This window comes from Stegodyphus dumicola, chromosome 5, assembly GCF_044657685.1.
Source record: "Stegodyphus dumicola isolate Sdum_Otavi_A_Nest chromosome 5, ASM4465768v1".
Taxonomy (NCBI): domain Eukaryota; kingdom Metazoa; phylum Arthropoda; class Arachnida; order Araneae; family Eresidae; genus Stegodyphus; species Stegodyphus dumicola.
The window spans coordinates 56,896,573-56,922,654 of record NC_140772.1 but is presented as its reverse complement, the minus strand read 5'-3'; the positions used below and the strand labels follow the sequence as shown (position 1 = coordinate 56,922,654).

The window sequence follows — 26,082 nt, the reverse complement described above, 5'->3', positions numbered from 1 at the left end:
TCTTATCTAAACATTATTTCCTATCTTGTTCATTTGCGGTTTTGCAGCTGAAGATGATGGTTCGGTAAAACCATCGAAACTAGTCCTGTGAAAATTTTGTAAATTAACGCTGATTTTTGTTGTTTGACTTCTGAATTAGTCTTTCTTGTTCACTGATTTTCAATTGTTGCCATTTTGGTTGCTCTATGTTGTGTTTTCAGTTTGCTGTTCAGGTCACTAATGTTTAAGATAATTAGTTCTCCCGCTGACTGTGAGATTCGTGCCGTGATTAAATTTTTGAACGCGAGGAATGTTAAACCGGCCGAAATTTATCGTCAAGCGACAGAAGTTTACGGCGAATACGCGATAAGTGATGGAATGGTGAGAAAGTGGGTAAGAATGTTTAATGCAGGTTGAAGAAATGTCCACGCCGAGGCTTCTGTTTTCACCGATGATTTGGTAAGGAAAGTTGATGAAGCAATTCATGAGAACAGACGCTTCACAATGACAACTCTTTCAGAGGCATTTCCACAAATTTCACGTACTGTTTTGTTTGAAATTGTGTCTGACCGCTTGAATTATCGCAAACTGTGTTCCCGATGGGTTCCAAAAATGCTCACTGATGTTCACAAAACAAAGCGACTTGGTAGTGCCCTGACATTTCTCATGCGGACATTTCTTGCACGGACTTGGCGCCGTCCGACTATCACTTGTTTCTGCACATGAAACGCGAGCTTGGTGGTAAGCGCTTTGGATCTGACGATGACACGAAAAATGCTGTGGAGTCATGGTTATCGAAACTGGTGGGAAGTTTCTTTGACGATGGTATACAAAAACTGGTCACCCGCTATGACAAGTGTTTGATCATTGGTGGAAACTATGTTGAAAAATAGTTTAAGACATGTATTTTTATGTAAAAATAAAATTGGATTCGAAAAAATTGTTTTACTAATTTTTTTTTTTTTTAAACGGTACTTAGTTTCCGAATACGCCTCATATATATCACTTTACTACTAATTACCAACTTTAATATGGTAAGAAAACTCTTAACTTAAATTTTGCAATAGTCCTTTTTAATTTGGTTATGTCCTGTCCTGTCTTGAAAAAATCTAAAGTGAATCATCTTAAAATTAATCTACCATGGCATCTTATCTAAGCTTAACAATGCAGACATTTTTTCTCTGATCACATTAAAGAAATTCTTGACTATATATCTCACACTTTCTGAATACACAACTACTTTCACCCTGCCTTGACTGCACGTGTCATATGCCACTCTCTTTTGTACATTGTCTAAGGATGTGATATGCTATAGAAAATTTTGGGGTGCATATCACACCCAATATTATGTATGAATCAATATTGCATCTGTAGAATTGCTTTCAGCAGTAAAATTATGCTGAATTCAGCCACATCTGTCTGTGAATGTCATCTTATGCATTCAGCTATTTCTTAATCATGCAGACAATTTATTTAGTCAGGACAGGATTTTTCACCAGTCTCGATCCCAGTGGCAAGTACATACAAGTTTGAAAGCTCTAAAGAGTGAAACAAAATATGGCATTATGACTGCAACTTGAAACTAATTCACTTTGGGGAGGAAAAAGTGCTTTCATATTAGGTCAAGGTAAATCTGCATTTATGCAGATTCTTCATAATTTAATTTCTTTAAATATAACAGAGGGCTCTAATATTTGGTAGAAACAATTTAAAAAGTGAATCGACGCAAAATGCCAAAACAAAATTAATAGTCTTTCTGAGCAAATCGCCACTTTGGACTAAAAAATTTTTTTTAATCTGAAAGTCTTCGGATTTTACATTAAACCTAAAGCAGCATTTTTTTTTTTAATGTTTTGTGTGTTACCATTATTTATTAACTATCATGTTCTTCACACTTATAACATAAAATTATTTAACAACTATATCATGTAAATAAAACACATATTCAACAGCAATATCCCAAAGTAATTTTAAAATGAGCATATCTTTAGAATTTTCGATACACAGTCTCGCACATTGCAGATAAAAATGTTTTTCTTTCCGTACAGTGTTGCCATTGCTCATTTTGAAATAGTCAAGTTTGTTAATAAAAAATTCGTTAAAGTATTATAAAATATGAAATCGATAATAAAGTAAATTCGAAATTAGGGCTTCCAGATGCCCATATTCGGTGGAGTATTACATTATTCAAAATTTGATGGCTCTAGGTACCATTGTTTTATCACAATGCAAGAAACATACATATATTTATGCAGATTCTCCATTATTTAGTTTCTTTAACTATAACACAGGGCAATAATATTTTGTGGCAACAATTTGAAAAGTGAATCGACATTTTAAGTTTTTAGTGTAAAATGCCAAAACGAAATTAATAGCCCTTTAGGGCTAAAAATTAAAAAAAACCTGAAAGCGTTCAGATTTTTATATTACACCCAAAGGGCTTACTATTTTTTTTTATGTTTTGTATGTTACCTGTATTTATTAAATATTATGTTCTCTGCAATTAAACCATAAAATTGAATTCAACAGCAGCATAACAAAATATTTAAAACAGCATGACATTAGAATTTCCGATACACAGTCTCGCGAGCTGGACATAAAAATGCCCCCCCCCCCATACAGTGTTGCCATTGTTCGCTTGGAAATCACTGAGTTTCTTAATTAAAAACTCATAAATGCTTTCCAAAATATGAAATAGATAATAAAACAAATTCCAAATTTGGGCTTCCAGATGCCCATATTCGTGTGGAGATGTACGTTATTCAAAATTTGATGTCTCGAGGTACAGTTATTTTATCACAATGCGAGAAATATACATACATTTATGCAGATTCTTCCTTATTTAATTACTTTAAATATAATACAAGGCTATAATACTTGGTGGCAACAATTTAAAAAGTAATTTACCATTTATAGCAAAATGTCAAAATGAAATTAATAGCCCTTCTGGGCAAATTGCCCCTTTGGACTAATAAAAATAAAAGAGAGAGAGAGAAAAGTGCGAGAAGATTATTCAGTATCTGCTTTAAAAAAAATTTTGAAATTATAAGTTTCTTGAATAATTTTAATGCTATTTCATAATTTATATGTAATGTTTTTAATATTGCTTTTATATGTTTAAATTAAGAAATTAATGGTTCTTTAACCAAATTATAAATGCAGATAAGGTCAAAAACTTTAATAACATCCACATTACTATGCTTACAGAAGATGGCATGCCAGATTAATTTTGATTGAGATGACGTACTTTAGATTCATCAGTATAGGAAGGAGATGTAACCCAAATTAAAATGAGGAATTAAAAGGACCACTGTCAAATTAAAGTTAGCAGTTCATATTTTGTACATTATACATATCTCATAAATTTATTCCAAATTATGCAAATTTAGAGCCCCTCTAACAAATTTACTCAAAAAGAGGTACTCCATATAAAAGGACAACTAAATGTCAAACAGCCTTTCAAAATTTAAAAGATGCTTTAATTTCTAGACCCATTTTTTAACACTATTTAATCTAAATTATCCCTACCATGTATTTGTAGCTGCATCTACAGAAGCTGTTAATGCAGTTTTAAAATAAGAGCATCCAAATAGTAATTAACACCCTAGAGCTTTTCATTCTTGAAAATAAAGACCTTTAGAAAGAAATTATGCTATTACTGCATTGGAATGTTTAGCCATTGTATATGCCAGGGATGGGCAAACTACAGCCCGCGGGCCAAAACCGGCCCGCCTGAAGATTCTATCCGGCCCGCCGGTAGAATTTTAATTTGCCGGTCCGAGGCAAATTAAAAGAAATACATATTTATATATTATATATTCATCTCCTTTTCTACTTCGTTTAAATATTATTTTTTTCTTCTTTCCCAAAAGACTGATGATCTTTTTATTTTCTATATTTTTGTTCTACAACACATAAATTGACGGAAATAGCAAGCACAGACAGCTTTCAATCGGTAAAGTGTTAAAAGTGGAAAGTTCTTTGTTAGTTATAGCTGCAGATTGGCGCCAACAAGCGTTATCGCTTTCTCAGGGAGCAGACATATGGGAATCTAGTGTAGGTGAATTAGATTTCACATGTGGCAGACTGCGCATTTTAAGCTCCAGCCAGCGGCCTTTTCTTTTGGCGCGAGATCCAATGTTATTCATTGCATATGGAAAGATTGCGGACATATAGCATCATTGTGAATAGTGGTGAAATTATTAAAAGTATAGCGTAGCTAGTGCTTGTTTGGGTTATTCGTAAAATATTTAAACCCCGAAATGGCTACTAATAAACGTAAAGTTGATTCAGAGTGCCGTGCTTTTAATGATGAATGGACCTGGAAATATTTTTTACAGTTGTAAAAGATAAACCAGTGTGTCTCGTGCAATGAAGCTGAAGCAGTCTTCAAGGAATATAACATTTCCCATCATTTCACACCTAAGCATAAGAATTCCAGTTACGAAGAATATGAAAGCAAACAAAATGCAGAAAGTCTTTGTAAAAAATTATTTGGCTGACAAAATATTTATAAGAAGATTAACAATCTAACAATCATCTCAAGCAGTTGTTTCTAAATATGCCAAAGTTAGAGTTTTACAAATCATTATCGAACGTAAGTTTCCCAAATTTAATATCTCACGCCCAGAAAATCAGTGCTATGCTTGCTTCATCTTATATATGTGAACAAGTGTTTAAAGTATAAACCTTGGAAAAGAATTATTTCAGAAGTAGACAGACTGATGAGCATTTAGCCTCGTTCCTTAGAATCAGTACATCTCACTTCGAAGTTCAATATAAGGAACTTTTAAAAATTAAATCGCAATTTCATTCATCTTGTTAACATATTTAAATTGTAATACTTGTATATTGTTTTTAAAATTTTAGAAAAATTTATGTTGGCCCGCCAAACTTTTTTTTATCGATTTGTGGCCCGCGACCGAAAAAGTTTGCCCATCCCTGGTATATGCTATAGATAAGTTTTATTACTATAGCATGGATATCATTTGCATTGAAATTACTTTACTGTACTGTACATGCTGCTGCAGTTTGGAACCTTTAAAAGACGGGTGGCCTAAGAATCGGCCAGAGCTGCAGTGTCTCAACTGTGGCCGAAATATCGGCCAGCAACTTCCCTTCCCTCCTACCCTTCAGGTTGCGGAGATAGTCATTGTCCGAATAACCTCCCTTGCCACTTATGTGAGATGACCTTCGCGCCTCCCAACTATGGGGTTTCGTAAGTTCCCTTTTGTTTCCCTCAGCAGTGAAATCCTATCAATGTTACATTAGTATTAATTTCACCAACTTTTCAGTATCATTAAAAATGTATTTTTTCTTTATATTTCCCCTTTTTATTCTAATTTTTGTATTTAATATTGCTTTTTGAAACATACAAAATGCAATGGAGTACAATGCAATGAAAATATAATCAATAAAATCTGTTTTTAAAGTAAAGGAAAACAATTTAAAAAAAAAAAAAAAAGTTAAAGGATAAAAAAAGCTTTTATCACAAAACTGCAAGAAAGATCAATGAACAATAATGTAGTTGAAAGATGAAATAACTTACGATACAATGGGGGAAAATCAATAAATTAAAACTGAATAAGAATACTAATGAAAAAGGTAAACGAAACTAATATAAGAAAAATACAATGGGATTTGTTTGATATATAAATATAAGTTGTTACACAATGCTTGGAAACAAATAAAAGCGAACTGCCGATTTATATGAGAAACAAATAGTTAAACATCATTTTCGAGTATAAATTAAAAATGTTAATTAGTACATGTAATTCTAAATTCAGTTTGAAAACAAATAAAAACTGAATAAACTATGAACTGATTATAGGCGTGCATTTGCTGCTACGGCGTATTTTCATTATGATGCAATGTCAAAAGTTAATATTCCAACATACGACAATTATTTAGCTACCAAATCTCACCATAATATGTTTCCCTAGTTTAGGGAAAAGAAACAGCAGAAAAGAGAACAAATTCAACAAATTCTTTTATATTATTCCCTAGTCTCTTATCTGAAAATTAACAAAAGCAACCCCCAAAGGCGACCTACAGGAAAAGTTGCAAAAGAGTAGTAGTTTCCCTTTACAATGGCAGCTAAAAGGGGGGTGGAAATGCATTTGGATTTCCTGTCCTTTTAAGTGAAACCTTTCCAAACTGCCCCGTCTTTTAAAGGTTAAGAATATAAAACATCCTACAAGTAGATTATTTCAATGGTCTTTATGATTATGTATATATGATTTCAACGTACGATATAAAAATGGTTCTACTAAAGTTGAAGCCGATACATTAACAAGAAATCCTATTTGCCAACATTCATGTGTACAAACTAATTTATTATCATTAAAAGAAATTGAAGATCATCAAAATTTGGATAACATTTGTAACCTTAAGTATAAGAAACTTAATAATGTGTTAACTACAAAGGAACAAGTATTGTGTAAAATTGTAATTTGTTTTGCACAAAATTTACTTCAAAAAGTTTGTATTGAATTTGGTCTTTATGAATTCATAATTTTATGCTGGATAAAGCAATTTTGGAGAAAAAATATCAGCACTGCTATGATTACATAAGGCATGATAGACTAATTTTGAGATGATTCAGACAGGACGGAGATGTAGGCAAAATAAAGCTAGTAGTTTTCTTTTATAATCTCTCTCTTTTGCATGTGCTCCCACATACACACAAGCAATTTTAGCAAGCTTACAATTAGACTTCTTATATCTGCATTAAGATTTCATCCCCCTTTTTTTTTCTTATACAGAATATGTCACACAATCTATGTTACGTAAATAACTTATTATGATGATTCATTTAAAAGACATACACTTTGGGAAGAATGATATCATGAGGAAATTTCTATCAATAGGTTGATCCATATTACAAATGGAAAAGGCATGATTAATTGATAAACTGATGCTAAACATGTTCATTCTTGAATGAATTTTTACATTTTTTAAAATGTTGCAGTAAGAAAAGCAGCAACAGCAGTTTAGAAAAACACAGAAGCAGAAAGTGAATGCAACATGTTCAAGAAGACATATCAATTCAGAATTAAGTGGTTTTGGCTCCTTTATTTTAATTGGTCATTCAATCTTAAACTCTCAACATTTAAAATGATAACCACACAAGAATCATGTGACATGGATAATTTTTTAATGACCCAGTTCAAAGTGATCTATTATAAGCAATTACTATTATCAGGACAGAAAGGGGAAATAAAGAAATAAAAATGAAAAGTTAAGGAGCTACTGCAAATTAAAGTAAACTCTCTCTCTTACACACATAATAGATACCTATTCATTAAAAAAAAGTACAAATTACTTAAACATTTTAAAAACATTAATGGATATCTATTACTTTTCTGAATTTTATACACATAAAAATAATAATTCCTTGAATGTATGATTTATATTCAACATCTTTTAATACAAAAAAAGACAACCGCTAAACTACACATACTTTTGAAAGTTCCTCATAATTTAAATTTATCTGCATTTTCACATTTTTAGCAATATCAAGGCATGGTGGTAAGAATTTCTTAAATAAAAGAGTTCTATTTTCAGCATCAGGTTGTGAAATAAGAATACGCTTTTCCATTCTTCTTATTAGAGCACAATCCAGTTCCCTGGGGAAAAAAAAATGCAATGAATTAATGAATTCTTTTTCATTAATATTATATTAAACTTCAATAACAGAAATCAAGCAGTAAATACAGTGACAGAAAATGAAATCCTAACACCAAGAAAATATCAGCATAGATGAATGAAATGTATGCAAAGCAGTTTAAGTAACATATTTATTTGATAAATGTTTCAAGGTCCCAGGTTAAAGTATATATGAGAAAATCGATTTCATATGTGAAATGGTGGTACAATAAATAACTGCTGTAGTTGCCTTAATGTTGAATAGAAGCATGTAAACATGCATGTATTGTGCCATATACAGATGGAGGACAAAATAATGCAAACACCTGTGAAAAAGTATGATGTATTTCCCACCTGCAGTACAGCTACGCCACCTGCAACAGAAGTCTGACACCTAGTTGAGCATGAAGAGGAAGGTATCAGTCTCTCAAAAGCAGTCACCTGCGTTGCATGCTTCGATCGAACTGCCTGTGAGAAGTTGACATGTCAGACCTGTCAGAGTTCCAAAGAGGAATGATAGTTGGAGCGCGTTTAAGTGGAGCATCAGTTATGGAAACAGCAAACCTTGTGAGGTGTACAAGGAGTAGGGTATCAGCCGTTATGACAGCGTGCATGAAAGAGGGTAAGACGACGTCTTCAAAGCACAATAGTGGTCGAAAGTAAAAGCTGGCTGATAGGGATAGACGGGTTTCGAAGCACATAGTAGCCCGAAAGCACAAGCAATCGTAATCTGAGATAACATCCGAAATGAAAAGTCATCTCCAGGACTCCGCTTCAACAAAAACTGTCAAAAGGGAACTTCATGCTGTAAACATTTATGGCCGAGTGGCAATTCGTAAACCCTTGGTGAGAACAACTAATGCTTTCAAGTGACGCTAATTGTGCAGAAATCACAAAGGCTGGTCCCCACACCAGTGGCAACAGGTAATATGGTCAGATGAATCGTCATTCACCCTATTTCAGACGACCGGATGCTTTTATGTCTGGAGAACGCCCAAAGAAGCGTTTCATCCTGACTGCCTCTTGCCGACTGTGAAGCATGGGGCCGCGCCATTATGGTATAGGACAGAGGTGGGGAACCTTTTTACCATTAGAGGCTACATTTAAATTAGGCAGCAATAAGAGAGGCCGCATAAGCTGATTGACCTAAGAAAGTGACTTTTGTGAAATTATTATAGTTTTTCTATAGATTTAACAATTTATTGCATTATATAGAAAAAAATAAAATATAATGCTACAAAATTTTAAATATAATATACATATAAAATAATATAAAAATATTATAAAAAATACAATAAAAAATATTTTTTATTCACTAAGATAGTGACTTATTTGGCTTTGTTTTTTGTTTGACAGTAATTGTATATTTGGATCAAGCTTCGTAACACACAGCTTTAATTGATCCTCTAAATGTGCATCTGTAATTTGCGTTCTTAAATTTGTTTTTATTTTTGACATGAGAGAAAATGTTGTCTCGCAACAGTAGGTACTTCCGAAGCAGGAAAGTAAACGGCGAGCATGTTCTCGAAGGCATGGATATTCAACAGCATTTTTCCAGATTTCTATGGAATCTTTTTTAGCGTTAAAAAGGGATTTGATGATACTATCTTCCCCTAAATCAATTAACTCCATTTGTAGTTCTACAGGAGCCTCGGAAGCCCGCACTGTTAACTACAGTTAGCTGAAGATCGAAACAGGGAAGCGTTGAGAGATGCGAGTCAGAGAAGCCAAAGCAAGGTGTGACACTCAAATGGGAGATCTGAAATTGAGTTTTTTTTACTTCTTAGACAAGGTAGTTGGCGCTGCTAGCTGTGGGCCAGAGCCTCGCTCATGCGTGTTAGAGTCCGTTTCAGACTAGTATTCTGACGTCATGTTACAATATGACTGTCTTTGGTGGGATTTTTCGCGCAACTGTCATGGCGTTGATGTCCAATAGTTGTTTGAAACGAACTCTACCATTTTGTACTAGATGGCAAAGGGCCGCACAAGAACCTCGCGGAGGCCGCAGGTTCCCCACCTATGGTATAGGATGTGATATCTTGGCATGGTCTTGGGGCACTTGTTATTCTGCATGGGAAGATCACATTCAATCACTATCTAAGCATTCTAGGGGATCATGTGCATTCTTTTGTCCAGACTGTATTCCCTGGGAAGCGACTGCTTTTTTCAAGACGACAATGCCTCCATCCACACTGCTAGGTGTATTCAAGAATGGTTCGAAGAGCATGATGATGCAATTGAACATCTCGCTTGACCCCCCTCAATCTCTGTACTTGAATATTATTGAACATTTATGGGCATATTTGGAGTCCAAACTTCATTCCCATTTCCACCTCCATCCGGACTTTCGGAATTAGAGACCACTCTGCAGGAGGAATGGCTTAATATTCCTTTAAATACTATCCATGACCTTTATGCATCTATCCCACGTCACAAATATTTTCAATTATTTCACAGGTGTTCCTATTACAGTCAAAATCTTTAATCCGGACTTGTCGGGACTTCGGCGATTCCGGATTATAGATCAGTTTAAATCTGGTAAGATGGCATACAGAAATTATAAAATTAAAAATATGAAACCGTAATTTATGAAATAAGAGCAATTATGATCTAAAGGGTATCAAAATTTACAAAAAAAAAAAAAAAAGCTTAATATTTATTTGTTTACTTTATTAAACATTTCTTTCAATGCGCGCATGCGTAAAGCATACATTACGCATAGTCGAAATTATAAAATTGCAACCAGAAAACTATTTGATGTGTATTTGTGATATTTATAATGACGAGGAAATTGATTTAAATTATATCAGAGTACATCGAGATGAAACACTTCATTTATTGAGGAATTATAAGCCGAATAAAATAAAAACATCTGCCCTGAAGATGAGGATAGTGCTGACAGATCAACTTCCAGTTCATTGCGCGTCGCGACATTTGCCCCTCCCTTCTGCAGAGCAGTGTGAAATTGATAAACAGATTTCGGAATGGTTAGAGAAATAAATCACTTCTCTGTCACTTTCTTCATGCCTTTATCCATTTTTTTCAGCAGTTCCACTTTTTGTTTAATGGACATCGAAACATGCTTTCGCTTTGCAGATCCTTTGGCAGCTCCTGCATCGGAAATTCTATTTGACATAATCGAAAGTTCAAGCTTACTTTTACTTATAGGCAGGACCGGATTTAGATTTGAGGAGATCCTAAGCTATTTGAGATATAGGGCCCTTTATGAGGGATACGAGTCAATTTTTTTTTTATATGGGATATGCTACAATTTTTTGAAGGGGGCCCAGGAAAGTAAAGGCCCAAAACTGAAGCTTGTTCAACTTATAAATTAATCTGGCACTGGTTGTCACCTTGGACAGCAATACACAAAGACACATCTAGGTACAGAATCAATGAGACTATGGATGGATAAGGAATGGCTCTCCATTCCCTGTCAACCATTTGCCACAGTTTGGCTTCTTACATAGCAATGGCAAGGTCTGCAAATGGCATCTAATCACAGCCCAAAAGTGTTTAATTAGTGAGAAATCAAGAAAGAACAGTGGTCAGAAAAGCACCTGTACACCCTGCACAGTAATTGCAAGCAGTGTGTGGTCAGGTGTTATCCTGTTAATAAAGGGCATTGGGCACTCTCTAAAGGTAGGGGTTGTCACTGGCTGCAGCACATCATTCATGTATCGTTGTGCCATCATTGTGCCCTGAATACAAACTACAGGTGACCTGGAATCATACACAATTGGGCTCCAAATCATGATGCCACGCTGTCATGCAGTGAGGCATTTCAGAATGCTGCCGGATTGGACCTGCCTCCACATCGATGCCACACTCATACATGACGACTATCACTGGAGAAACAGAAAACGACCTTGTGTCATTCTGTCGAGCATATTGCTCGAGCCAAGTACCATTACAGACATTGGCGGCTTCTGGTCAGTATGGGAACATCTAGGGTGTCTTGAACATGCTCCCAAATAGAGGTAAAAGTGGCTTGTGGGTGTGCCACCGCTTCAATCCACGAGTGCTGACATCACTGTGGCTGCAGTAGCACCCCTTGAATTTGCCACATTTTCTTATTCCAACAATTGTTGACACAGCTGGTGAACTGTGGATAAGTCCAGGGGTGTGTCAGCTGAGTTTTGCCGTATCGAGAAACCTGCCCTTCTGAGTTCGATCATCATGCCCCTCATAAAAATTGTCTGTCTCATGGAACTGCCTCCGTTGACAACAGCCTGGCATTCTCTGCTGTTACACATGCCCTCGGAGACAAGAACAAATTTTCTACAATGATTTCCCTAGCAGAAATTATGGCACGAAAATTGAACAATCTGCTGGTTCCTGTCCTTATATCTTATTCAACGTACGCTGGAGAGCTGTGCATTTCACATCACTCGCATAACTTAATGATGTGTATCTATTCTGAAATTTGCATAATTTTCAATCCACTCCTTCTTGGTGTTGCATTTTCAATGTCGGGTAGCGTATATCAACTGTCACTAAAAAATCCACGGATACACTAGACTTTGACTATTTTGTATGGTGTAATGCTTGCATTCTCTCTATTTCTTAGGATGTTTTTCCAGTTAGCTTTGTGCTACTGAGCTACTGACTTTTAAGACCTTATTAATTTAGAAGTCAAACAACAAAAATCAGTGTTATATTTGCAAATTTTTTAAGACCTTATTGAAACTTAATTCAAGATAAATGTATGCCTGATTTCTGATTTTTTTTTTTTTTTAAAAAGCTAGATTATTGTATCTGCCATGCAAGTGCTGTTTGGCAAGTTACACATGGCAGCTCAATGGCTGGCTACACAAGCAGCTAGTTAAAAAAATCAAGAAAGCTGCCCAATTAATATTTTTTTTATTATCCTTTTTTTTAAGAGAGTGAAGGGTTTGTTTTATAATCTAAGAAAATTCAAATTTTTATAACATATACGTTTTTGGATGGTATAATTTTAAAGTTCTATAAAAGTAATATAATATTATGTTTCACAATAAAATTAAGGAAATCAGCTTTTAAAATGAAATGCTGAGGAAAGTATATTAACTCATAAAATTATAAAATGGGAAAATTTAAAAATGGCAGAGCACAATTTATTGCAAATAAATTTAAACTCTAATCAACTGTTAAACTTTTTTTGTTTCTGAGATTAACAAAAGAAAATAAATAGTAAATACAAAATCTATCTATAGAGAAAAGGGGGAAGAGAAACATTTATAAAATGGCAAAAAGCAAACTTAATTTCTATAGTTTCTATAGCAAACTCAATTTCATCAAAAATGATTCTTTCTAGCAAAGAGAGGGAAATTGCTAATTAAACAAATAAAACCAGCAATACTTTAAAACTCCAAGCAAATCATGTGACACCAAAGAAAATACTGCAGCTTTCCTTTCTGCTTAAAAGTCTGCATAATACTTTCTAAAAATTGTAGAAAACCATCCCCCCAATTAATACCTTTTTCACTGCTGTTTTAAATGAGGGCTAAGAATTTGTGAAGTATTTAAAATTTTATAACAGATGCTTTTTTAGATGTCAAAATTTTAAAATAATGATAATCAAATAGTCAAAAAAGGAGCGATATTCAAAAACCCACCCCAAAAATCAGAAATTCTCTTAAAAATCCTTATTTAAAAGATTATTTTTGTTCACTTTATTTGACAGTGTAAACAGCAAAATTCTGAGATTTTTAGTTTGTTAATTTAAATGATGATATGAACAAAAATATTTTCAACAATAAATAAATAAAAAATTTTAACAAAATGTGTAAAAATTTAAAAAGCTCACACCATAACTAATTTGATGTTCAGATTTTCATTCCCATATCTTTACATATCTGAACCTTCATAATGGACAGTTTGTGGATACTGTCCATTATGAAGACCCTTAAAGCTGAAGACTAGTGCCCTCCCATTTAGTGAACACTCCATTATAATGGATCATGGCTCTGTCATTATGCACTAGCAAGAGGTTTGTATTATTAAAGTTTTGTTTTACTATCTTTTAGTTAACACAATGACAATCAGGACAGAATGTTACAGAATAAATCTTCTAATAATATGAAATTGAATAAGTTAAAAATTAAGATTATAAAATTTACTCAACTACAATTAACTTACCATGGCATATTTGAAGCCCCCATAAACAACACAAATTTGTCATACGATGCCAAACAATCCATTTGTAAAAAGAATTCTGTCTTCATTCTTCTACTAGCTTCATGATCCCTGGAAAAAAATTATCCTTTGTAAGCATTTTGATTTCATTTTAGCCCTTCCTTCTTTGTTATACAGTAGCACCTCCCAATAAGGGACACCCACCAGACCAGATATTTTGTCCTTTGAATAGAGGCGTCTCTTCTCCAGAAGGTACATACTAATAATATACAATTTAATTAGAAATTCAGGTTGTATCAAGTTTTAAATAAATGATATACAAGTAAGTAACACAGTCACAGGTATTGATTTGAATTTGAAATTAATGAAAAATGAAAATGCTTAGTTAAAAATGTATGAAATGAACAACAGAGTTTTGTACTTACATAAATTTATTGAAAATAATACATTAAACGGGTATGATCAACTAGAGTTGAAATAAAAGATTTTATGTCATAAATGATGTCTATAGTACACAAGTGTTAATAGATTCCTAAATACTCTTGAATTTGAGCATTGCCACTGATTTTAACAAGTCATTTTCCTCAATAGTATTTTCACTAAGGGCACTCAAAATTGAAATTTCAATTGGAAGCCTGTGTTTCTTAAAACAGTGCAGGGCATACCTTTTTGACATGAATTTAATAGCTTTTGTTATCCACAGAATGATAATTAATACACTGACACATTTTGCAAGGTAATCGCTTTTTCTGTAAGCAGCTTGTCAAAAACCATGCCATAATCAACCTTAAAGCTTCCAACTCTACCTTGGTCCAAAGGCTGTAATATTGACGTTGCATTAAACGAGAAAAACATTAATTTTATTGATTTCAGTTTTGCATTTGGTGGGTGAGCTGGCCAATTGTCATGAAATAAGAGAATCTTCTAATTTGTTTTAGACCACGAGCAATCAATTAAAATTATGCTTTGCTTCATCCTTGATTTTTTATTGTGATGCCAATGTACCAGTAAAGATTTTGGATTGATGTGTTTGAAGCATCTTGGATTTTTAGCTTTTCCAATTACAAGTAGTTGCTCAAACTCTCTTTCCATGATACAACAAAGTAACACAGTAAGACATTCCTTGGAGCTTTTACCACCAGAGCACTTTTCGCCTTTGAAGCATAAAGTTTTATTCAGCAAAATTTGATAAAAATAATCCAGTTTCATCTGCATTGTAGATGTTTTTAGCCTCATATCCTTCACAAATTTCATTTAGCTTTCTTATCCAGTCTGTTACATGTTGCACGTCTACTGATTTTTCTTCACCACAAATAGTCTTAAAAGTAATGTTATGTCTTTGCTTAATTTGTCTAATCAGCCACTTGATACTTTAAGGTTCCGTAGTCCCAGACTTTCTGCAACTTCTTTTGCTTTTTTTTTTTGCAATAATACCCCACTTACAGGAATATTGTTTGCTCTTACAGAACAAAACCAGTTGAACACTAATGTATCAATTTCACTTGCTTCAGTTTTTCTAAATTTTAGTCTTGTAATGTTCATTTGAATTAGCAATCCATAGTAATTTTACTTCTTCTCTATCCTTTAGCACTTGACTTACTTGGTTTTTACTTATTCTAAATTTCTGCTCTAAATCTCTCAAACTAAGCTTTTCAGTTTCTGCTACATGAATTAAAGTGACTTCTTGTTTTAAGGTTAATCTTTTTCTCTTTGAAGCCATGATAAATAAGATATAAAAATAACACACAAGAACAAAACTATACTTCTTTCACTTCTCTGCACTAGCAAAAACAAAAAATGACAGAAGTTTTCACACTGTTCACATTGTGAGATTTCTGTTCTTGACAGGTGGTCCAATTGCCTTACCACCATTTCTTTCTCATTAGCTTCTGTCTTTGATTGATATACAACTTGCTAACACTCTTTTCTTTCTCCTACTGAGAACTGTAGCAAAAATATCTGGGCATTGAAGTCTGTGAATAAGAGATTTCCTTTTAATTTTACCTTAACTTGCTTTTTCCAAATGTATTGTTCTCCTTTTCCCGACTGAAAAGCAGTTTTCAAAAGAGAGGGATTAGCTTTTCACTTCATTGTTTCCTTGTCACAAAAGTACCTTTCACTGAGCACAAACTCATCTTTGAAACCTCAAAAGAATACTAACAAAGACTATTTCTATTTTTATTTATTTCTTACCTTAATAAGAGGTAAATACATTAAGGTCCCCTATCCAAAGGGACCAAAACCAACAGAATTGTCTTTTTAATAGAGGTGTCCCTTACAGGAGGTATTACAGTATATTGTTGGCTTTCTTATAATTACAACAGATTAAAGCAGATTATTTTCAAAATTACTTACCCACATCTATGACTAATCAGAGAATCAATTTCATCTACAAATATCACTGATGGAGCATAATATTTAGCCAAATCAAACAATACCTTAAAATGAAAAATTTCTTTTAGTTAGGGGGGAATTCTGCAAATGTATATTATTATAAGAGTACATTTTTTTCTGTAGCAATGAATTAGTAAATATTTTCAGAGAAATATACTCATCATATTTTTAATATTTATCTCATAAGTCATTAAATTTTTGGCTCAAAATATTCAATAACAGTAACAAAACCATATTTAAATTAAGCAATACGGGAGGGGGATTTGTTACTTATTATGCATTTTGAATAGGAAGTGCATTATGCATTGCTTTTTTTTTATTTATTCTTGCCAATTTCTCTAGAAATTTTGCCTTTTCTACAAAAGAAAATCATGAAACTTGACCTGTTTAACAATTTTGCATTATTTAATCTGAAATTTTCTGAGTATTCTGAGGAAGTGAACAAACAAAACCAGTAACTAAAATATACTTCGATTAAATGTTTAAAATCTTCTAATTATTCATGATCAAAGACAAAAACAATTAACTCATAACGAAAAGAATTTGAAGAAAGAAACAACTGTGTTTAAGACACAGTATCAAAATAAATATACAAGCTATTCAAACATTAAAATATTGCTAAAAAAGATAAACAGATTTTAAATTATGCCTATTTTTATGAATATTGAATCAAATGTACTAATTATCCTATAGAAGAATTATAAAAATATTCAGATTTGAAAATATAAGCAAGCACACCCATGTCTGTGGAGCTATGATTGTAGAGGGGATATAAGTGCAAGACAGGTTTTTTGGCGATTTTTGTGCTTGTACACCTTCATGACATTAGCCATTTCTTGCAAGAGCTGGGTAAATTTTATAAAGTATCAGGTAAATAAGAGTAGTCATGAATGTATGAATGAGATGGGGAATTGTTGGTAGATTGGAAGCAGTCAGTCACGTGCAGGTGGCTACAGAGTTCAATATAACGCTCAGTGCCATCTTGAATTTGCAGAAACAGTTTCAGAACACTGGACCCATATCAAGAAGATCTGGGCAATCTCAACCAAGATCCACAATGGCAAATGAGGATCGTTATTTGGCAATTTCAGCGCAGTAACAAAGGACTGCTACAGCTTCACTGCTCTCATGAGCTGTATGCTGCCAATGGAACCCAATTTCAAAGTCTACAGTTGCCCAAAGACTTCAGAAGATAGGGTTATATGCCAGAAGATCTGCTGTTTCTGTCCTGCTCATTGCAGCACAAAGAAGAGTGCATTTAGTGTGGTGTAGACAACATGCATCTTGGACCAAACTTCACAGCAGTACTATGTTTTTTGCAGAATAGTCAAGATTCAGTACGAAGAGACTCTCAGTGTATCTGTATCTTGAGACAGCCTTAACACGATACCATCACAATGTTTTGGGGAGGCACTACGTTCGACAGCTTCACACCCCTGCATGTATTTGACAATGGCTTCCTGAGGTATAGAGAAGATATCTTAAGAGTCCTATGTTCGACATTTCAGGGGCACAGTTGGTCCTGGGTTTTCCTGTTAATGGATGACAACCCTGATCTACCTGGAACTCAGCTTGTTGATGATTACCTAGAAAGTGAGGATATTTGCCACATGGCTAGAGCAGTCTTGGAAGGGCAATTTCATCTCACCATCTCTGTCCAAGAACCATCTTAGAGTTAAAAACTGCCTTGCTACAGGAGTGGAAATGATTACCACAGAGACTCCTCAACTGCCTCTTGTACAGTATGTCATCATGCTGCATGATATGTCTGGCTGTAAGATGGAACCATGCCCCATATTAGACTCATTTCCAGTTCAATATCAAAATGTAGATTTTGGACAACCTTGCATTATGAGCTTTACTGGTAATCATGCATACATTTTATGTATGCATAAATAAAGTTTTTAATGTTACATCTCTTTCTCTCTTATAAATGCCAAAATTCATACAAAATTTCATTGAAATATGTCCATTAGTTTTTAGAAATTCGACATAATATGCAAATTTTCTTAGTTTTGCACATAGTGTATATATTTTCTTTAGACATTTATTTGCAATAACAGGGTTTATCAAAATAATGGAGAATTTTATTAAAATAACTTCAGCATTAGTGGTAAAGCACCAGTTGCTCATTTGAGCACTAGTTTTGTAAATACAACATCTAACTTTTCAGAGTTCCTTTGGGCAGAAAGTACAGTAAGTAAAATGTCCATTATGGTTTCAGAAATTAAACAATAAGATGCATACATTTAGGTATAAAATTTAAGTATAAGCATTGTAACGTATTTGTGTTGCTACACTACCAACGTAAATCCACTAAGAAATGTAAATTACTGCAGATGATGCTCATGCTTAAAAATGTTTTTCAGTTATTCTGCAAGTTTTTACTAATAAAGTTGGTTTTTCATTCAAAAATGGCAAGATTTGTTTAAAACTTCATTACAGATGTATACAAGAATAAATATCTGGTGGTAGTCGCTGGGATCGAAAGGTGAAACCAGTGTTTATTTAAAAGAAAAGAAAATACAGTACTTGTGAGTATACGTTTTAATGAATATTGTGCCATTTTGTATGAAAATGTTGCATCTTATTATTGAATTAAACTAATAGAACTATATTATGTATTTAAGCTTTTGGATTAAAGTGTCAAAATATTTAATGTTCTTTTAAAATTTGAGCTCTTGTATCAGAGTGGCAAATTTATTACATTAATATTAGAATATTTATATTATAAAATTTGAGCTCTTGTATTAGAGCGACAAATTTATTACGTTGATATTAGAATATTTCTATTATGAAATTTGAGCTCTTTTATTAGAGTGGCAAATTTATTACGTTGATATTAGTATATTTCTATTATGAAATTTGAGCTCTTGTATTAGAGTCACAAATTTATTACATTAATATTAGAATATTGCTATTATAAAATTTGAGCTTTCGTATTAAAGTGGCAAATTTATTACATTAATATAAGAATATTTCTATTATGAAATTTGAGCTTTTGCATTAGAGTCGCAAATCTCAAGGATTTTGCTGTGTGAATCAAGTTAGAGGCTTGAATTTTTTTTTTTTTTTATTTATTTATTTACTCTAGTATAATTTATTAAGAGCAAACTTCGCAGATTTTTGTTTATCGGAAAGCACATACGTTTTATTGCATTAAGTGTTTTAGGGAAAAAAATACATTGTGTCATTTTTTACACAATGTATTTTAAAAAATACATTGTGAATTTCTAATAAAAAAAGGTTAGATTGAGCAAGTTGATTTGAATTTTTGAATATGGACTAAAAGCCTTTTAAAATTAATTTTCAAAATATTGTCGAAGAGTTTTTCTATTTCCAAACATATCATTTCTTGCCAATGGTAGAATGCAAGATTTAATAGAAGTAGCCGAAGAATTAGGCGAGGAAGTGCTGCTAACTAGTAAGGTCCCAGAAATTAAAAAAAATAATCACTGAAAGTGAGTTTTACGATGAGGAAGAAGTTAAATTAATTCTAGACTGAATAATTGCTCAACGCTTGGCTCGAGAAGCGAGAGAAGTATGGCTAGCTCAGGAAGTGAGAGAACGCCTGGCTCAGAAAGCGAGAGAAGAAAGTCTGGCTCGAGAAGCAAGGGCATATGAATTGGAAATAAAGCGGCTTGAAATTGAAAATCAAGTAATACGAGATAGAGAATAAACAGTGAATATAGTAGAGTCAAGCAACAAAATCCAGTTGTCACAAATTACTCCAAAGTTTGATGAAAAAAGGGATGAAATGGGACTATATTTGATCAATTTTGAGAGAAAAGCTGAAATTGCTCAGGTTCCTAAGAAAGATTGGGTGGCTTATCACTTGGGTGTTTTACCCACCAAAATCTCCAATATGTTAGCCAGAGAACCATCTGAATAAGTACGAATATGTGAAAAATCTAATCTTAAGAAGATATAAACTTCACAGTGAAAAGCTGAAACAATGCTTTTATAGACATAAAAAAACTCCTGAAAAATCTTGGAGAAATTATGCTCATGAACTTTATAGTTATTTTTTGGAGTGGATTGCGGATTTAGAAATTCAGACATTTGAAAATCTGAAAGATTTTATTGTTACCGAGCAATTTAAATATAGGGTTTCCATGGAAGTAAAGGATCATTTTCTCGACCAATGGATGAATTTAAAATCTCCACATGAGCTAGCAGAAAAAATAGAAGAATAGGAGAGTATTAAACAGAGCTTTAAGGGGGAAAATCCTAGAAAACAAGGTTTGAAACTTCAAGAAAGTCATCAAAATGTGAACAAAATGCAAAGTGGTTATCAAAATAGACATAATCCTAAAGAAATCTCAAAAGATTTTGACCCTAAACCTAGAATTAGGACAGAATGTACTAATAAAATTCATGAGAGGGAATTTGAGAAAAGGAGACAACCTCGTTGTTATGAATGCAGATAGTACTTGCATCTTCGACCTCAGTGTGATAAAGAAGAATTTAGAAACTGTTGCATGCAATGAAACTGTACCCTCAAATGATTTTTCCAAAAATAGTTTTAAGGATATTATGACTCCATATACCAGCCTAGGTACAGTAAATTGCTATAAAATGCCCATACTTAGAGATACCGGTGCTACTTTGGATTTTATTTGCCAAAAGTATGCTCAGCCTTCCACGTATATGGGTGAGACCATGTGGATACGAAAACATCTGGAAGAACATCCAGTGTGCTTACCTTTGGTTGATGTAGAGCTTAAATGTGATCTTGGTCACATAATAACAAAGGCTACAGTCTTAAGAGATTCATTAGATCAAGGAAGGTATCTTCTAGGTAACAAAACCGCCACATTATTTGAAGAAACAAAACTAGATGAAGTTCAAATTCATATGATAAATGTCATACAAACTTGTGCTCAACAGCGACAACTAAAAGAAATGGAAAATCTGGTCTCAAAAATGAGTTAAATTCTGAAATTGAACTTAATAACAAAGACACATTGACTGAAAATGAAAGTTTGCCTCCTGTGAAATATGAACGTTCAGAATTAGATCTGATAAAAGTCTCTCCAGAAATATTTATACAAGAACAGAAGGAGAGCGTCAAATTGAAGCCGATTTATGAAGAAGCTAAAATAAAGTCTTCTAAGAGTATGAAGTCTATGTTGAAAGGACAAATGCTCTTTTTCAAAAAAAAAAAAAAAAAAAGAAGAAGAAGATTATGATGGAACACAAAGACTATTGATTGTTGTTCCTGAAAAATATCGGAAATACTTGATGACTATTTCACATTAAGAAACAGCAGCCCATCTTGGTGCAACAAAGACCAAAGATGGATTATTCAAAAATTTGTATTGGCCAAATTGTTAAAAAGATGTCGAGAATTTTGTTAAAACTTGTGACAAATGTCAAAGAATCGAAAAGCTGCAAGATAAAATGAAAGCATCTTTGAAAATTGTCCCTGTTATCACAGAAATATTTTCAGAAATAAACGTTGAAGCTTGTGGGCCTCTGTTCGTGACACCTTCAGGAAATAAATATTTTATAACTGCAATCTGCATGTCTTCAAAATATCCGAATGCAGTTCCTGTCGCAAATCTTTGTTCAACCACGATCGTTGATGCTTTACTTCAAATTTGAATGGGAGAATGGGATTTCCAAAGGAGGTCCAAATTGACCAAGCTACACCTTTTACGAATGTGCTGACATCGAATTTCCTAGAAAAATTTAGAATTAAAGTTGCACAAAGTTCTGTTTACCACCCACAAAGCAATTTTGTAGAGAGGATGCATAGAACTTTGAACAGAATTCTTTATGAGTCCTATGTCTAGAATCTGGTCTGGACTGGGATAAAACCTTATCTCAGGCTTTATTTGCTCTTCGAACCACTATTCACGACAGTACCGGTTTCTCGCCCGCAGAATTAGTTCATGGCAGAAACTTAAGAACTCCAATTATGCTATTGTACAAAAAATTAGTACGAAAAATTATCTGGTAAAGAAGAGGAAGAAAATACAGTAGTGGACTATATTTTAGAACTAACGAATCGAATGAGGAAATGTCAAGAACTAGCTGTCTAGCATATGGAAGAAGCCAGAGAAAGGTAAAAACTCTGGTATGATTGCACAGCGGTAGAACGTAAATTTCAAGAAGGAGACTTAATTGTAGATGTAGCTCCCACGAAGCCAAACAAACTATCAGTTAAATGGGTAGGTCTTGGAAAAATAGTTCAATAATTATCAGAGACAAATTATGTAGTCGAGTTTCCTGAGAAAAATAAAACTCAGGTGTACCACATTAATATACTGAAAACGTATTTTCAATGAGCAGAAAATATAAACTTGCTATGTTTAGAAGACAGGATAAATGGGTATGAAGATGAAATACCGAGTCTAAATTATAGCGCAGACACTAAAATGTCTGAAGTTTTGCAAGGCATCCAGTTGAATTCACTATTATCTGAAGACCAACAAAAAGATTTAAAGCAGTTGATATACAAGTATTCCTATATTATCTCTAATGAACCAGGATGTACAAATCGTACCAAACATGATATAGAATTAGAAGCAGAAAGGCCAATATGCGCAAAACCTTATTGGACATCTGCCAGGCAAACCAAGATTTTAAAAATGGAAGTAGAAAAGATGATAAAACTTAAAGTTGTAGAACCAAGTGAATCGGATTTTACCTCTCCACTCATACTGGTTGAAGTTCCTGGAAAAGAGGCAAGACCATACATTGATTACCATCACTTGAATAAGGCAACTAGGACACAATATTTTCCTTTGCCAAACATTGAACATTTAGTGGAAAAAGTGTCATCTGCCAGATATATAACTGTTTTAGATTTTACTCGAGGTTACTGGCAAATCCCACTAACTAAACAAGCCCAGCGTTACGCAGCTTTTGTGACAAGTTTTGAAACATTTAAACCCTTAAGCTTACCTTTCTGGTTAAAAAGTGCACCGCTTGCGCTTGATGGCAGAATTATTAAGAAACTGTGAAGAATTTGCTGTACCCTATATTGACAATGTTGCAGTGTTTTCACAAACCTGGGAAGAATATCTGAAGCACTTAGAAATTATTTTGGAGAAGATGAAAACTGCTAAACTGGATATTAAGCCTTCGAAATGCCAGTTTGTGACCATCAAATATCTAGGTCATGTAGTAGGACAAGGTCAAAGAAGACTAGCAGAAATAAAAATCCAAGCCACAAAGGACTTCCCTGAACATTACCACGAAAACACAGGTCCGGTCATTTTTAGGACTTGTGAGGAATTATTGAAGGTATATTCCTGAATTTTCTGTGATTTCTGAACCACTGACAGATTTGTTAAAAGGAAAATTTTGCAAATCAACCATAAATTGGACTGATGACTGCCAAAACGCTTTTGATAAATTCAAGAAACGGTTAACACAAAATCCAGTCTTAAACAGTCCGATCTTTTCTCAGCCATTTATCGTTCAGTGTGAAGCTTCAAATATTGGTATTGGCATTATATTATCACAGATAAATGTTAAAGGTAAAGAACATCCAACAATATTTCTTAGCAAAAAGTTTTCACCTACTGAACAGAAGTACAGTAAAATAGAAAGGGAGTCTGCTGCCATTGTCTTTGCAGTACAAAGGTTAAAATTCTACCTAGATGGACCTCATAAGTTCATTATTCAGACTAATCATAATACTCTAGTATGGTTGGATAAAAACACTGGGACTAATTCTAGACTATTATGATGGGCTTTGATCTTACAACCTTTTAACTATGAAGTTGCGCATAGAAAGGGGAAGCACCATCAAAATGCTGACAGTTTAAGTCGTTGTATCCAAACATCTCACACCTAAAAAAGTACATTCTAGGAAGTTTAAAACTTCATTGTTTAAATTTTTTTAATATTAGAATATTACATTTTATATGTTTATTTAAAATGCTTCTTTTAAAGTATTTGTACTCATTTGGTCAGGTATCTAATTGTATTTGTTACAGATATGCTTGAACATCTTTCTCTTGTAAAAAAAAATAATGTATTTAAACTGAAATTTTTCTTGAAAGATCCATCAATTTGAAAGAAAAAACTTTTCTTCAAAAAGTTCCTCATGAGGGAAGGAATTTAAGACTGTAAAGTTGCTACGCTACCAAAAGAATTCCACTAAGAAATGTAAAGTACCACAGATGATTATCCGCAGACGATGAACGCGCTTAAAAACATTTTTCAATTATTCTGTAAGTTTTGACTAATGAAGTTGGTTTTTCATTCAAAAACGGCAAGATTTCTTTTAAACTTCATTACAGCATATAAGTTTACCTGACTTATGGAACTTTTCAACATACATGAATGAAAAAAAAATCTATAATTTTTACTGAAACTGATGGTAAAACTTCACACATACGATTACTTGGAACTATCATGTTTAATTTATGAAGTCTAATTTCCTACTTAACATATGAAAGAAAGATAAATATTTTATAAACCAGACTTCTGCATCATGTGAATCATATAAAGATTAAATTTTGTAATTGCAGAACCATTCTATTCCCAGTGCTGAATCTGTTTCATAAAATTGTCTTACTTTATATTGAAGAAACTTTATAGCTAGATGTAGATATCTAGTATTAATATCACATATTAAATCCTAGCGCATAACTCTGAATGACCAGTAGTCTGATATTGATTTTCTCAATAACACTTTCTACTTAATTGAAAACATGCATGCTTACTATAATGAGCCATGCCATAAATTGAGCTTGTCAAGGAATCTACCATCAAAAGTTGACTCTGATAGCTGCTATATTATAATGTTAACCACAATATGGCAATAAGTTGAGGCAAAGGGAGAAAGAATTGCTAGAAACCCCCATTGCAAAACATCTCTATTTATCTTGATACATCCCTAGCTGCAATCATTTTACTTGCATATAAATGTAACATTAGTTAATGATATCTTAGTTCAAGTACGCCCACTTTTATAGTTACCTCCTATAGGAAATAATTCAAAATTAATTTATATACTTGAAAAAATGGTATAAGGTAAAATTTCCTTGTAGTAGGTATGGATTAAGAGTAACCAACTAAAAAATATCAAAACTAAGAAATATATTAGAACTGGAGTAGTAAAGCCTGAAATATTAATATAAACTTGTAATATTAACAGCTAATAATTTGCAAGCATTAATTTTAATAACTGGCAGAGAAATTTATATATATATCCCCCGTAACTGAAAAACAGATATAATACATGCATATCACATTTTAAAGACACAATAAAAAATTAAACAGAATTTTTTTTTTTACTTTTTTTTATTAAACTGAATTTTATAATAACAATAAATTGATTTATTGATATACCTTTACTAATTTCTCAGATTCTCCCCTCCATTTACTTAACAATGTAGATGCAGATACTTTTAAAAACACTGCTCTGGATTCTGATGCAGCAGCATGTGCAAGAATAGTTTTACCAGAACCTAAAAATATTTCACTAAAAATGTTTAACTTAACAATCAATGAAGAAAAAATATAATCTTCTTCATATTTAACTTAGATAAACATAGTTTAGAACTGTGGTATTCAAACTGTTTCCACAATAGGGGTCATGAAAAATTGCATTGGAGCTGCATAGTAGATGAAAAAATTGCAAATAAATTTAATTGACTATAAATACATCATTGATAAACTTTTTGAGAAAAAAATTTTATTTTTAAAATTGTGAAGTTTTATTAAATTCCAAACAGATTATTCTGTTTTTAGAACAACAAATTTAAAGAGACCTCTATCTTTAAAAATGTTGTTCTGAAATGCATCCAGATATGCCTCGGACATCATCACATACTGTCTGTTCTGTAGAAATCAAGTTTAATACATTTTATAGGGGTGTCTTGGAGAATTGCTTTTCAGTTTGCTATCTTAACAGATTTAACAACAAACTGGCTTTCTCTATCTAGCCAATGTTCTGCAAAAACAAAATAATGATAAAACATT

The 26,082-nt window shown here is 33.0% G+C and overlaps 1 protein-coding gene across 1 annotated transcript in view; it reads right to left on the bottom strand.

The window, feature by feature from the left end:
• The window catches only part of LOC118188008 (katanin p60 ATPase-containing subunit A-like 2), a 102,536-nt gene that overhangs the window by 7,556 nt on the left and 68,898 nt on the right, over positions 1-26,082 (bottom strand). The window contains exons 10-13 of the mRNA XM_085817809.1: positions 25,450-25,568; positions 16,099-16,181; positions 13,747-13,854; positions 7,442-7,607 (exon numbers count right to left, since the gene is read on the bottom strand). Coding sequence (XP_085673935.1) covers positions 7,442-7,607; positions 13,747-13,854; positions 16,099-16,181; positions 25,450-25,568 — 476 coding nt within the window. The remainder of the gene's footprint in view (positions 1-7,441; positions 7,608-13,746; positions 13,855-16,098; positions 16,182-25,449; positions 25,569-26,082) is intronic.